The sequence below is a fragment of the Mastigoproctus giganteus genome, chromosome 9, assembly GCF_048544385.1.
Source record: "Mastigoproctus giganteus isolate SK-2022 chromosome 9, ASM4854438v1, whole genome shotgun sequence".
NCBI lineage: Eukaryota > Metazoa > Arthropoda > Arachnida > Uropygi > Thelyphonidae > Mastigoproctus > Mastigoproctus giganteus.
In genome coordinates this window covers 197,600,729-197,617,181 of record NC_143583.1, presented here as the reverse complement: position 1 = coordinate 197,617,181, position 16,453 = coordinate 197,600,729, and the positions used below count along the sequence as shown (strand labels likewise).

At 40.4% G+C, this 16,453-nt stretch overlaps 1 protein-coding gene across 1 annotated transcript in view; it reads left to right on the top strand.

The window, feature by feature from the left end:
* Positions 1-16,453, top strand: part of LOC150081007 (uncharacterized) — a 193,640-nt gene that overhangs the window by 91,594 nt on the left and 85,593 nt on the right. Inside the window, exon 6 of the mRNA XM_090380885.1 lies at positions 725-876. Coding sequence (XP_090237011.1) covers positions 725-876 — 152 coding nt within the window. The remainder of the gene's footprint in view (positions 1-724; positions 877-16,453) is intronic.

The window sequence follows — 16,453 nt, the reverse complement described above, 5'->3', positions numbered from 1 at the left end:
AATAACAAAAGGTGGCAGTCTGTTCCACCAATCAACTAACTGCTGGCTAAAGGCAAATTTCCACACATCTATTCTACAACTGTCTTTCCTCAATTTGAATCTATGCCCCCTCAGGTTCTTAATCTGAGCAAGAGGAAGAATCCCATCAGCATTCAGCTTGCTGAATCCATTCAAGGCCTTATACCTCAATCAGATCATCTTGCATGTGCCTACTCTCCAGGTGCTGCAATTTGCAGAACTTAAGCCTTTCTTGGTAAGAGCACCCCTTTGTTCCCCTCACCAATCTTGTAGCCCTTCTTTGTACTCGTTTTTGCAACTCTACATCCTTCCTAAAATGAGGCCTCCAGACCTGTACACAGTACTCAAGGTGTGGCCTGACCATTGCCTTGTGCAATGGGATAATCACCTCCCTGTCCCTGCTAGCAAAATTCCTATATATCATTGACAAGCCTCCATGACCTACCCTGGCAGCCGGTCTGCACTACTCAGCGAATTTCATATCTGACTTCACAATTACCCCTCAGGTCTTTTTCGCTTTCCACTTCCCTGAATGTAGTACCACACAGTTGGTATGTTTCTCTTGGGTTATTGCTACCCATATGCAGTGCTTTGCATTTGTCAATGTTAAACTTCAGTTGAATTGGTGTGTGAATGAATGCAAACTTGCACCATACACACACGTTTATTTTCATAGTAATCTAGATGAACTTTCATCATTTTGCAGATAATGAAACAGTTATTCCTTATGGATTTGGAAGAATGTTACCTGTCAGGGCCATATTCACCGGCGAGAAATATGAGGACTTCGAACACCTTCCTCATGTCTACGATTTTGTTGGATTTGTGCCAGTCATACCAGACAAATCATTATTTGAGGTAAGTAAACCTTTTTTTTGTGTAATTAGCATTAGCATTAGTAGAGGCATTTGATGCAAGAAAGCAAGCTTATGCAGCATCAGCCAAAAAAAAAAAAAAAAAAAACCACTTCCACTTCACCCCTCTGTTCGTTCAAAATACCTGTCCAGCTGAGCCTTAAACTTATTTAGGCTATCAACCTCCACCACAAGGGATGGAAGTCTGTCCCACCAACCAACCACCCACTGGCTAAAGGCAAATTTCCGCACGTCTATCCTACATCTGTCAGATCACCTCTGTCAGATCACCTCGCTGGTGCCTAGTCTCCAGACACTGTAATTTGCAAAACTTAAGCCTTTCTTCATAACAGCACCCCTTTGTTCCATTCACTAATCTTGTTGCCCTTCTCTGTACTCGTTCCAGCAGCTCTACATCCTTCTTGAAATGAGGCCTCCAGACCTGTATACAGTACTCTAGGTGTGGCCTGACCATCGCCTTATACAATGGAATAATCACCTCCTTATCACTGCTGGAAAAATTCCTGTATATCATTGACAATACTCCATGAGCTACTCTTGCAACCCATCTGCACTGCTCAGAGAACTTCATATCTGCCTGCACAACCACCCCCAAGTCCCTTTCATTCTCTACCACTGTCGGTGTAGTACCACAGAGTTGATACGTTGCTCTGGGGTTGCTGTTTCCCATGTGTAGTACTTTACATTTGTCAATGTTAAACTTCATTTGCCACCTCTCAGCCCATCTGCTCAACCTTTCCAGATCCTGTTGCAGCAGCATAGTGTCAGTAGTGTCCTTGACAACTCTGCCAACCTTTGTATCGTCTGCAAACTTGGACATTAAGCCCGATATACCATCATCAATATCATTTATAAATACAGAAAACAATAATGGACCCAACACTGAGCCCTGAGGGACTCCACTAATAACATCAGTCCACGATGAGCAGTGTAGCTGCATGTGTCCATTGATTACCACTCTCTGTCTTCTCCCCCTCAACCACCCCTTTATCCATAGCAGCAATTTACCTCCAATGTCACACTGCTCCAATTTGTGTAGCAGCCTTCCATGTGCAACAGTATCAAAAGCCTTTCTAAGATCCAAGTATATAATATAAAAGTTATTCCCTGCATCCAGTTCTTTTGTGACTGCATCATAGTATCCAATCAAGTTGGTCAGGCAAGACTTCCCCTTAACAAAACCATGCTGTGTCTGAGCTATAACTGAAGTCTTGTCTGAATGATCCTGCAATGCTTCTTTAACCAGTGCCTCCATTAATTTTCCTGGAACAGAAGTTAAGCTCACAGGTCTATAATTACTTGTGTCAGCGTTTGATCCTCCTTTGTGAATTGGGGTCACATTTGCACATTTCCAGTCTATGGGTACCTCCCCTGAGTCCAAGGAAGCTCTCATAATTATGGCTAAGGGTTTGCTTACTTCCTTTGCTGCCTCCTTTAATATAACTGGATAGATCCCATCCACCCCGGGTGCCTTTCTTGTGTTTATCTTCAACAGTTTCTCCTCCACTTTACTCCCAGTTATTTCAAGATTCTGTATCTTACTGCTAGAGTTGAATACACCTCTGGCATTCCCCTCGCTGAATAACTCCTCATGTGTGAATGTCGATGCAAAATATTCAAAAATAATATAGTCTAACTTAGCTGATGTTTGTAATCCAGCCAAGTAACAGTGTTCCAATGTTCTTTGATATTCGATCGTGTGTGGTGAGTTGCAGAAATCTTGCAACAATAATAAATATTTAAGAAATCATTACCCAAATGTCTTTTAAAATTGCATTTGGACTGAGCTGCTTTTTGTAAATCCCATCCTTGTCCCCTCTCTCTCTTTCTTCTTGTGTGAACAGAACTTGAAACACGTATTAGAATAGTGGGAAAAATCATCCTCCCATTTGGTTTCTTTTCTTATTAGAATATTGAGAGCAGTCATTTAGTCTTCATGTTTCTTTCCTGTGGGTCTTCCACAATGGTATCGTGGTTTTGCTAATTGTCACCCATTTAGATGTTTGGATTTGAATATTATAGATTGTTGTTATTTGGTTGTATGCACATCATTTGCTTAGACCTTATTACAACATTGTGTATTATGTCTATACAGCTGCATGTGTTCATGGACTGAATGGACCCAGGTGCTAAGTGACTTGATGATCAAGCATGTTCAAGTGATTGACAAAATCTGTTTAAAAGATATATATATTAGTTTTTTCTTTAATATTCAGTTCTTCCATTTTTGTTAAAATCAGCAACTACTAGTTCTACAAACAGTACACTAGAGCCCAAAAGGTAAAGTTACCTCTCTGTTCTCTTTCCTTTTATTTTGCTAAAAACTAATCTAACTAACCTTTCCCAGCAGCTGAGAAAGGTTAGTTTGGTTAGCTTTTTCACTGGTTGGCATCATTCTCACTTTTGTGACAGGGCTGGAAACCTGTGCGGCAAAGCCAACCACTGGGTCTAAAGGAGTGAATATCCACCACCAGAGCCAAAGAGCTCCCAATTTATATACAGCCATTCAACTGACTGTGACCTCTCTTTCCCAAAGAGACTTAAAACTGACCTGAACAAACAGGAGCCACAAGCATTTCTGATAATACACTCTTTGTCAACCACAGCTAGTCAGAAAACTTTTCCTTTTCATCATACAGGATGTCTAGAGAATGCAGCAGCATCACCAAAAATAGTCAAAAAGTCAGGTGTTCTACTGATAGAAACGACTCAATCCAAATGTTCAGAATACTTACTAAAGCTTACATTGTTAAGTGGAATCCCAGTTCAAATTTCTTCACTTGCCACACTAAACTCTTCCAAGGGAATTATAAGTGAATCGGATCTGTTAAACTGTTGAGAAGAGGAAATAGCCCAAGAGTCACAAGATCAGAAAGTGACACAAGCAAAATGGATAATGGTCCGAAAAGAAGGTAACGTAATTCCAATGTGCTACATCATTTTGACCTTTAATTTACCGAATTTGCTGACTTCAGTTTAAACAGGATACTTAAATTGCCATGTCTGACCTACATCTCTAACTCCTTAACAATGTTACAAATGTCAGAGGTTTGGACACTCCTGGACAGTTTGCTGGGGCGATACTACTTCTGTGAACTGTGGATCTAAAAATCGTGCACAAACCGAATGTACTGCTACATCTCCACAATGTCCTAATTGCGAGGGTGAGCATCCTGCTTTCTCAAAAGTGTGATGTTTTGAAACTAGGGAACAAAATTTAAAAATATAAGACTGAGAATAAAGTAACATACCAAGAAGCAAGAAAACAAGTAAAATTATACCAGGGCATACATATGCATCCACCACTCGGAATTACCAGACAGTAGCAACACAAACAGAGGTGTCAATTTCACCTGATACATCAATTACAGAATGGGCAACATTTCTACTTTAAAACTATCCTCCGTCTTCCAGGCCATGTCTAACAGATAAAATATATATAAAATAAATAAATAACACCCCAATCACAGTTCTACCAAAAATCATTTCACATGATTTGATAGCAAAGAAATCACAAAGGCTAGACACTGTTCAAATCAGAACTGTCTGGATACTAATGATATGATTGACCAAAATGAAACAGTACTTCTCCATGCAGAAGATGATATGGAGACAGAATGCTCTATTGCTTCAAACATAGAAGGAGATCAGGATTCTGGATGCTCTTTTTTTTTTCCAAAAAAAAATAAATGAAAAGGTAAAAATGATCACAAAAAACGGATAACATTCATCTTCCTCTAGAAAAAGAAAATAATTCAGCACGTCCATCAATGGAACTGCAGAGGTTTATGGCAATATCATTGATCTGTATGATTTGATCTCTTGATATGACCCTGTGGCATTCTACTTGCAAGAGACTTAATTTAACCTCACAGGTTTACTCCAAAGATTAAAAATTATAAATTGTAACAAAAAGACAAATTTAAATTCCTTTAGCATTAGCATTAGTAGAGGCATTTGATGCAAGAAAGCAAGCTTATGCATCATCAGCCAAAAAAAAAAAAATAAATAAATAAAAAATAACCACTTCCACTTCACCCCTCTGTTCATTCGAAATACCTGTCCAGCTGAGCCTTAAACTTATTTAGGCTATCAACTTCCACGACAAGGGATGGAAGTCTGTTCCACCAACCAACCACCCGCTGGCTAAAGGCAAATTTCCGCACATCTATCCTACATCTGTCTTTCCTCAATTTGAATTTATGCCCTCTCAGGTGATTATTTCTGAGCAAGAGGAAGAATCCCATCAGCATTGAGCATGCTCAAACCATTCAAGGCTTTATACACCTCTATCAGATCACCTCGCTGGTGCCTAGTCTCCAGACACTGTAATTTGCAAAGCTTAAGCCTTTCTTCATAAGAGCACCCCTTTGTTCCATTCACTAATCTTGTTGCCCTTCTCTGTACTCGTTCCAGCATCTCCACATCCTTCTTGAAACGAGGCCTCCAGGCCTGTATACAGTACTGTAGGTGTGGCCTGACCATTGCCTTATACAAGGGAATAATCACCTCCTTATCCCTGCTAGAAAAATTCCTATATATCATTGACAATACACCATGAGCTACTCTTGCAGCCCAATGTGCACTGCTCAGAGAACTTCATATCTGCCTGCACAATCACCCCACGTCCCTTTCATTCTCTACCACTGTCAGTGTAGTACCACAGAGTTGATACGTTGCTCTGGGGTTGCTGTTTCCCATATGTAGTACTTTACATTTGTCGATGTTAAACTTCATTTGCCACCTCTCAGCCCATCTGCTCAACCTTTCCAGATCCTGTTGCAGCAGCATAGTGTCAGTAGTGTCCTTGACAACCCTGCCAACCTTCGTATCGTCTGCAAACTTGGACATTAAGCTTGATATACCATCATCAATATCATTTATAAATACAGAAAACAATAATGTACCGAATACTGAACCGTGAGGGACTCCACTAATAACATTAGTCCACGATGAGCAGTGTCCATTGATTACCACCCTCTGCCTTCTCCCCCTCAACCACCACTTTATCCATAGCAGCAATTTGCCTCCAATGCCCCACTGCTCCAATTTGTGCAGCAGTCTTCCATGGGCAACAGTATCAAAAGCCTTTCTAAGATCCAAGTATATAATATCAAAGTTATTTCCTGCATCCAGTTCTTTTGTGACTGCATCATAGTATCCAATCAAATTGTCAGGCAAGACTTCCCCTTAACAAAACCATGCTGTGTCCGAGCTATAACTGAAGTCTTGTCTAGATGATCCTGCAGTGCTTCTTTAATCAGTGCCTACATTAATTTTCCGGGAACAGAAGTTAAACTAACAGGTCTATAATTACTTGTGTCAGCCTTTAATCCTCCTTTGTGAATTTGGGTCACATTTGCACATCTCCAGTCCATGGGTACCTCCCCTGAGTCCAAGGAATAATTATGGCTAAGGGTTTGCCTACTTCCTTAGCTGCCTCCTTTAATATAACTGGATAGATCCCATCCACCCCAGGTGCCTTTCTTGTGTTTATCTTCAACAATTTCTCCTCCACTTTACTCTCAGTTATTACAAGATTCTCTAGCTTACTGCCAGAGTTGAATACACCTCTGGCATTCGCCTCGCTGAATAACTCCTCATGTGTGAATGTCGATGCAAAATATTCATTTAGTTTGTTAGCTACCTGAGCAGGATCATCAACAGTTGACCCATCGATATCAAGTGGACCAATCTGATTCATCCCCTTCCTTCTAGAGTTTACATAAGTAAAGATCTCTTTGGTTTTTTTTTTTGCATCCCTTGCCAAAGATTTTTCGTAATCTGCCTTCGTCTGCCTAACCTCCTTTGTAACTTGGTTACAGATCAACTTGTATCTATCATAGGCTTCTGTGTCATGTGTTAATTTGTATGTATCTCATGCATTTGTCTTCTCTGCCATATGTCTCATTAGTTCATCTGACATCCATTTAGGCCTAAACCTTGAACAATATTTCTTAGTTGGTATGTAAAGCCTAGTAGCTTCCAAGATAAGTTCTTTGAATGCTTCCCATTTTGAATTCGCTGTTGGTAACATCATCAGTTGGTCCCACTGTATAGAATTTAAATACTGTCTCAGTCCATCGTAGTCGCCTTTACGGAAGCAATAACCCTTCCCTTTACCCCTAATGGTAATTACCTCCTTGAGTAAATCCCACTTCAGCACACTGTGATTACTGCCACCTAGTCGTTCATTTATCTGCAGATTCTTAATGCATGAAGAATCACTACTGATAATCAAATCAAGAGTATTACTCCCTCTAGTTGCCTCCCGAACATGCTGATGTAGAAAACAATCACCCAATAAATCCACAAAAGCCTTGTTAGTGTGTGAGTGACCAGTCCCCAAATTCCAGTCAACATCTAGGAAATTAAAATCCCCCATTATAAGACTCTCTGATTTACTGGCCCACTCTATTTCCCTGTACAGTTTCATATCTCCTTCAGCTATGGAGGTCTGATAGTTAAAATTGACACAAGAATACCATCTGGACACATCACTTCAAACCTTAAGTGAAGCAATTACTGTCCACATTACACTCAGATTTTCTTTAACTATTATTTCTGTGTACCTCTCACCAAATCATCCATGCACTACCAAAGATGTAGAAGAACTTGTAGCACAAATACTTGCTCATTTCTGTTTATTGGGTGACTTTAATGAGCATTGCCCATTATTGGGATTCTGCCTATATGGATAGAAGAGGATCATAGAAAATTTACTGGATCAGCAAACCTGACATTACTTTACACTGAATCACATGCTCATATGCATTTCCCAACAGGATCAACTTGGGCACCTCCGTAGCCAGGTGGGAAGGAGCAGCAGTGCGTAGCACATGCTTCTCGATTAGACCGGGGTTCGAGCCCGTTCCAGATACCAAATACGGAGGATGTGGAAAGGTCAGGGAATGACCACCGCATATCCCGGAGCAATATGGCCATAGTTGCTAATGCTCCTAAAAAACAAAAATAACAATAACAGGATCAACATCTGCTATTTACCTCTCTATATGCTCCCTCACTCTACTCCCAAGTGTAGGGTAGTAGCACTAAATTGACTCTCTTAGCAGTGATAATTTTCCTATCTGCAAATTACAAACGTCAAGATCATTACACACATGCACACATGCACACAGAAAATCAAACAGCCTGGAAATTCTCCAAAGCAGATTGTAAAAAAATTTCTGCATGCATCTCTTAAAAGTCACATTATACAGAATCAACCTATAGACAATGTGACTAAACATATAACTTAGCAAGTAGTAGAAGCAACTACCAGCTCGGCACCTCAGTCGTATAACAAACAGAATACACAAATATTTCAATCAGTGGTGGAATGAAACTTGCAATAAAACATGGAACTTATTTTGCAAGCATGAGATAAAAGCTAGGCAAATTAGACAAACTGCAAAAGAAAAAAACAAAAAAATCTCTCGGATACACCTTACATCTACTCATATTACCAAAAACACAGATATCAACTTATTTTGAAAAAAAAAAACCAAACAGTTAAATAGCAGATATCCACTGATATTCTCCCCCAATTCAGCCGGAATGGACAGAACATATCCTTCTGGAGATAGTGTAGTTTAACTAGTGGCCCAGAGTTTCTCCCAACTCTCCGATTGGTACTTTGAGATATATACAGTACTCTGTACAGGACAGATAGTGTGAGTTGGTGTAGTTTGTATTGGTATGTTATTCATCCAGCCTCTTAGCCTAGGGGCCTGTGGAAACCACCAATTCCTGGTTACCGTCCTTCACCACGGGGAATGGACCAGGTCAGTAGGAAGAAATAGACTCTGGCGGGTGAACCCTGGAGTTGCCTGAGCTTCTCAGGGATGGCCCAGAAAAAATAAAAATGGAGAAAGGAAGATGGGGGAGATTAGTGTGAGTAGGGGATAAAAGAGGGATAGAACAGTGGGAATGGTAGCAAAGGTGGCCCCAGAAGGGAGGAGTTAAAGTGATGGTGAGCTAGCCACCAGGCGAAAATGGGATTTGGGGGTTCATCTGTGGGGGAGTAAAGATATATGGAAAGGGATCCCTATAGTAGTGAAAAGATAGAGTGAAGTAAGGGGAGGAAGTAGAAGTAAAGATGCGATGTAGGTGGAAGCATTGATATTGATGTCAATATCCCGCACCCTCAAGAAGGGGGTGTCAGCATCCCATGCCCAGTCGGGCATCAGCAGCATCTAGACATAGGGGGAAAAAAACTAACATCCTAGTCATAGGAATGCATGGGCCAGCAAGGGGGAAGATCTCCAGGCCTAGGGGGTATTCTGCAGCTTCTGACTGCAGTACCCTAGTCATCTCATATATGATAATAAGGCAGGGGCCATGCCAGTAAGATGCCCAGAACTACTAAACAATTCATTCTAGACAACAGGCTTGAGGCCCTTGGCAGTATAACCTCATAAGGCTAGTGATACTTACTATTCTCACCAGCCAAGTGAAGGTTGTCTGCATCCTGAAATAGTCATTATTGTCCTTTATTTATACAGGGTTCATATATCTCTGAGTTTCCCTGTGATTCCATTAAAAATCAGTGCTGCCAGGATATCCTATGTGATTAGGTGTTAGCAATCAAAACTGGATGATGTAAGAATCAGGTGGTCCAGTTAAGGTAGTTATTTATACAGGACTACTTAAGTTGGGTCCCCTCTAGAGTCTCGGACTATTTAGGTCCCATTCATATTTATTTAGCGAGTGGTAAATATGACCTGTGCTTCAATCAGCACTTTGTAATAATGCTCCTGTGTGACAAAAAGATGCTCATGACCATTTGGCAGGTCGTATGTATTTGAAATTAAGCAACATATGTGGTTCTCATAATCTGGGCTACATAACATGTTCCCGTGTTTCATCTTCACCACAGTTACATATACGATCATCAGTAATTCCCAGAGAGGTCCGTTTATTTTTGAAGGAACCATGCCCTGTGATAAGGAAGGTCTCATACAAACCACAGCGGAGCCTTGGGGTTTGTCAATTTTACCTACAGTGAAAAAGCACCTGGTTATCGAACCTTTTGTGCTTTCATCCCAGTATACCTGCCATATTCCATGATACACTTTCATGCATGATATCTCTATCAGTATTAAGGCTTACAACGCCTCCGTAGCCAGGTGGAAAGGAGCAGCAATGCATAGCTCACGCTTGATTAGACTGGGGTTCAAGCCTGTCACCACCAAATACGGAGGATGCAGAAAGGTCAGGGAATGACCACCACATATCCCGGAGCAATATGGCCTTAGTTGCTAATGCTCCTAAAAACTAAATAACAAACATCAAGGCTTACATTAAGGATGTTTGTGGCAGTACCTTTCTTATATAGGTACATCATACCATGCCTAATCACCTATAGATCAAGGGGCAAAACCCCTGCCAGGACTTGTAGGGCAGGAGTACTCACTGTACGGCACACCCTGGTGGTGAGAAGTAAAATAATTTGCTGGATTGAATCCAGTTTACCTCTGTAGAAATGCAGCTCTTTGTCACCATACACCTGTGCCATAACATATCACTGATAGGAAGACTGCTTTGTAAATCAATGCTAGTGTTCTCTTTTTCAATTCCCCAGTTAGTTCTAGTTATTCTGGCTATCATGTGGGTATAGTTTCTGACCTTTTTAGCTAGATGGACTAAGTGCGGATAGAAAGTTAGTTTAGTGTTAAAGATGACACCCAAATATTTGAGGCTCGGTAAACAGTGCGATGGTTGTACCTTTATCTTTATGCTGAGGTGTCTTCGTAAGGTACCTTTTGGAAGCATTGACTTAGTCTTTTCACTTCAAATAGAGAGTTTCTGGGTGCAAACCCAACATTGTAGCTTGTCTAGGGAATGGTTTTCCTGTGTTTACAGGCAAGCCCTGCTATCTGCTTTTATGACTAGGATGACTTCATCTCTGTAGGCAATACTGTCTACTAGTCTTATGTCCATTGATAGCAATTCATCAAGCACTATAGACAAAAAGAAAAGTCCAAGGATGGAAGCATTTAGTTATTTGGGTGCATCCTTTAGTTATGTACTGTGAAATTTCCTGGTACCTAGTCCTTACTGTGATAACTCTATTATCAGCTGTCTCTAGTGTTTGTGGCACCTGACACAAAACCTTGTAATGGCACCTAATTCATATCGTATCTTAACATGCATATATATATGCAGTAGTGCAGCAGTGCCTATTTTAGGTGGTAGCTGTGGTAAGTGCCTCACTTGTGCATCCCTAGCGCTGGCCTTGTCTATTATTGAGATACAGGTAGTTAGGTAGTGTGAAACCATGTTACACAGAAATAAGAAAAAGTACAAAAGGGGGGGGTTATATTCCAAAAGCTATCAAAAATACACTATTTCATTAACAAAACTAACAAAAATGCACCATTCTAGATTTCGTGTATCTTCCACTCTCTTTAAAAAATCAGTAATCTGAGTTTGTTTGCTTTTGCTTGATAAATCTTTGTGAATTTCATTATATGGAACTAAGCATTTTTTGAAGCCCCCTTTTTGAATTTTGGGCTCCTTTCATTCAAGAATCTGCATTAAAAAAATAAGATTCTAGTTGCTTGGCTAACTTTATGCCTTCCTGTATGCTTCTTAGTGTACAATTTGGAAGTTTAGAATTTTCATCTGCACTATCATCCTCTAAATTGATTTGGTTTTACCTCCGATGCCATTTCCACCAAATTCGCTTTGCGAGCCTCTTTTTCTGCCAGTAATTTTTGAACATCTTCAGTAATCATATCTTTTTAAAATTTTTTTAGCAGCATAGGCGATTAAGGCCATGTTACTCTGTGTATATTGTCTATAAATTGCATGTGTCCTGAGGTTGATTTTCTTTTTGCTGGACGAAAAACCCATGATTCCGGGAGGAAAAAACCATGCTACCCTTGCCTGAACCTGACTAACTCAGCCACATTATGAAAAAGACCCATAAAAATTCTTCCTGTCATTGACGGGATTCGAACTCAGGTCTTTTCCACCTGGTGTTGGGGAGGAGAGTGATTCTATCAACTGTCTACCCATGAGGGCTTCAGCAGTCATATCATCAAAACCTCCCCCCCCTACTGATGTAGCAAGTTCTACTATTGCACTGATTCCCTTTTCTGCTGGTTCAATCTTATTTCCTGAATGAACTGACTCTAGCCATACATTTTTCCACATGCATTTAATGTTGATGGTTTTACTTCTTTCAGTAATAAAGCTATCATTCTGATACAGTCCACAATTGAGAAATGTTTCCATGCCTCCATTACTTTAATAGATTTGAATCAGTTTTTTCCAAAATTCATTGTAACGATTTTCTGATGGAATGAGTTTTAAAGGTTGATATAATGCCTTGATCTAATGGCTGAATGAAAGAAGTTGTATTAATCTAGTACAACTGTACTAGGTTAATAAAACTTTAATATTTGGGTAACTTAAATCTTTTGGATGGCCTGGTGTGCTATCCAATAGTAATAAAACTTTAAAATCTAGATTTTTCCACAAGTTCAATAGCACAGAACATAACACGGGGATTTCTCAACAAAATAAAATACAGGTATTTCTCAATATTTTTTTTTTGACTAGTGAGTGAGTCAACAGTGGGGATTCAAAAGGAGCGGAAATGTTGAAAAATTACATCCAGCATAATAGCAGGGTTCCCCTCGCACAAAAGCTCAAAAATATCCTGTTATACGAGATTTACCGAAATTCTCTAACCATGTTAGAGCGAAACAGTGTTATATAGTACTGTGTTGTGCAAGGATTTCACAATTTATCAGTCGTGTTAGAGCGAAACCATGTTGTAGAAGTACCGTGTTATACAGGCATTGCCTGTTGTCTTTAGTGTGTCTGTAGAGGTTTAGGGGAAGATTAGCGTGGTGCAGGTGCCCTATTTTGCTTGGCCACCAGCTCATGTATTTTAGTTAAAGCGAAGGTTGGAAGTCTCACTATGATGGCAGCCCATGAGGTACCTGTAGAGGATTCAACTACTCTAAAAGTTACAGGGTATCTTTGCAGAAGCATCAAATGCTTCTGCAAAGTCCACAAAAATGGCCAACATGTATTCCTGCTGGGCAGAATCTGCGCATTGGTAAGATACCTCCTTGCATCCTCGGTGCAAAAACCTGCTTTAAAGCCAAAAGATACTGTCAAAAGTATCCTGTCAGATACTTGACCATAGTAGTTAGCAAATCTAGTAAGATTTGTTAGTAAGATTAGTAGTTAGCAAATATAGCAAATCTACTAGTGGTTAGCAAATCTAGTAAGATTTGCTAACCCCTAGTAGCTAGTAAGAGTCTCTCTAGTAGTTTTCCCATAACTGGGAGTGGAGCAATGGGTCTCTAAGACTTAGGCTGTGTTGGAGGTTTATCGGGACTCTTTAAAATCAATTTTAGACTCACAAGCTTCCAAGTGTTTGGAAACTGTCCCATGCTTAAACATTTATTCATGAGGACAATTATGTGATCAGGTAACTGTGTGGCAATTTTTTCCAGTGCACACACCTCTGTGAAGTTGCTGTGGGCATTTATTATCTTCAGTTCTCTCCATAGCCATTTGCAACTCCTGAGTGAAGGGTGGTTCAATCTGGTTTGTGCTATATGAGGCATTTTCTGTCAGAATCTGTTGCTGAACATCTGTGACAGGCTGTTCATCTGTTAGGAAAGTGCATATAAGATATTTTTTATAGATGCTTCCCAGGTTTGATTTTCAGCACCATCAGTCATAATAGTAGTGTGAATAATTTCCCCTCTGGGAAGTTTACTTGTCACAATTCTGTAGACAACACACCAGAGATCTGTATTCCCTGCAGTAGATACCAAATTCCACCATGAGGCAGTTTTCTTTTCTCTGATTTTATTGGTATATTCATTTCTAAGGGCTTTATCCTGAGGGATCTACTTCTGTCCAGGGCCAGGAAGTGCAAGCATGCTGAAAGGCTTTTTGGGTGCAGTGAACCCTTTTCCTTGGATTTTGAAGTTCCTGGTACCACCATGTCCCATGCTTAAACATTTATTCATGAGGACAATTATGTGATCAGGTAACTGTGTGGCAATTTTTTCCAGTGCACACACCTCTGTGAAGTTGCTGTGGGCATTTATTATCTTCAGTTCTCTCCATAGCCATTTGCAACTCCTGAGTGAAGGGTGGTTCAATCTGGTTTGTGCTATATGAGGCATTTTCTGTCAGAATCTGTTGCTGAACATCTGTGACAGGCTGTTCATCTGTTAGGAAAGTGCATATAAGATATTTTTTATAGATGCTTCCCAGGTTTGATTTTCAGCACCATCAGTCATAATAGTAGTGTGAATAATTTCCCCTCTGGGAAGTTTACTTGTCACAATTCTGTAGACAACACACCAGAGATCTGTATTCCCTGCAGTAGATACCAAATTCCACCATGAGGCAGTTTTCTTTTCTCTGATTTTATTGGTATATTCATTTCTAAGGGCTTTATCCTGAGGGATCTACTTCTGTCCAGGGCCAGGAAGTGCAAGCATGCTGAAAGGCTTTTTGGGTGCAGTGAACCCTTTTCCTTGGATTTTGAAGTTCCTGGTACCACCAAGGCTTATCATTTTTCTTTGGTTTTCTCCTATTCACGAATGTATTACATGCGTTTAGGGTGGCTCTTGTTATATTTTTGATGTGTTCATCCAGATTGAAGTGATTCAGATTACCTAGAGTTGTACCCTAGTAAAATATCTGTAAAGTCTCAGAAAATAGATCCCATTTAACCTTTTTTGTTGCACCTTTCTATGTCTGTATGGGTGAAGGGAGATGAATCTACGTGATGCACCAGGGAAAGAGTAATAGCCCTGTGGTCAGAGGTGGTCCACGCCTCATTTACCTGCCACTTCGTAAACTTATGTGCAACCGAACGTGTGGCCAATGTAATATCAATAATGCTTTACCCACCTGTAGTTGAACTATAGGTGGGTAAATTGTTAGGCTGATTCAGCACAAGGAATGGCGAGGTAACTATGCAATCCTCCAAGGTTTGCTTATTGTGAGTACCAGATCTATCGTCGTCATGGCTGTGCCACATAGGTGATCTCCAATTAGTCTGCGCCCACTACTGTTTTACTACCTGGTACAAGGGCAGTGGCAGACTGTAGGTACTGGACATAGCGGTCCATATCCTGGCCTGGCCTGCAGTACATAGAAATAACATGTATGGGGCCTAAAGCACTGGTAATCTGAGCACATACTTCATAAGGAGTACAAAGCTCATGTATTTTAGTTAAAGTGAGGGTTGGATTTCTCACTATGATGGCAGCCCATGAGGTACCTGTAGAGGATTCAACTACTCTAAAAGTTAGAGGGGTATCGTTGTACCCTACCCATGTGAGTATACAGCTCTTTAAGCAGCACAACATCTATGCTTTCCTCTTTAGAAATTAGCCCTTTCTTCTGGAGATTAAAAAAAAAAAAATGTTCTTGCTGAAACTATGAACCTGTGTCTGCCCGGTTTTTCATGGTTGACTGTCTTAACTACTCTGATTTTTCACTTTCAATTTGGAACAACGATCTGTCACTCTTTTGCAAAATTGCATAACTCTGCCATTGAATGCCCAGAAATTTGGGAAGTCATAGCATGGAGAATTTCTAGGAAAACTGCAAGATCCAAACCTACACTTGCCATTCTATTAACCCCAGTCCATTTGACCAAAAAGCACTTTCCCTTCAACACTCTTTTCTTTATTAACTCATTGAATTTAGAGGTTTACCCGTACCCTGTCTTACTAGCACAAAACAAAACTCTTCAGTCACAAGCAGCTAAACTTATACTTAGGAATCTAAATTAAACAAAAAATAACCATCATGTTGTATCTTAGCATTAGCATTAGCATTAGCATTAGTAGAGGCATACGATGCAAGAAAGCAAGCTTATTCAGCATCAGCCAAAAAAAAAAAAAAAAAAAAACCCACTCCCATTTCACCCCTCCGTTCGTTCGAAATACCTGTCCAGTTGAGCTTTAAATTTGTTTAGGCTATCAACTTCAACAACAAGTGATGGAAGTCGGTTCCACCAACCAACCACCCGCTGGCCAAAGGCAAATTTCCGCACATCTATCCGACATCCGTCCTTCCTCAATTTGAATTTATGCCCTCTGAGGTGATTATTCTGAGAAAGATGAAGAATCCCATTGGCATTGAGCATGCTCAAACCATTCAAGGCCTTATACACCTCTATCAGATCACCTCGCCAGTGCCTAGTCTCCAGACTCTGTAATTTGCAAAACTTAAGCCTTTCTTCGTAAGAGCAACCCTTTGTTCCATTTACTAATCTTGTTGCCCTTCTCTGTACCCGTTCCAGCAGCTCTACATCCTTCTTGAAATGAGGCCTCCAGACCTGTATACAGTACTCAAGATGTGGCCTAACCATTGCCTTATACAAGGGAATAATCACCTCCTTATCCCTGCTAGAAAAATTCCTGTATATCATTGACAAGACACCATGAGCTACTCTTGCAGCTCGTCTGCACTGCTCAGAGAACTTCATATCTCCCTGCACAATTACCCCCAGGTCCTTTTCATTCTCCACCACTGTCAGTGCAGTACCGCAGAGTTGATACGTT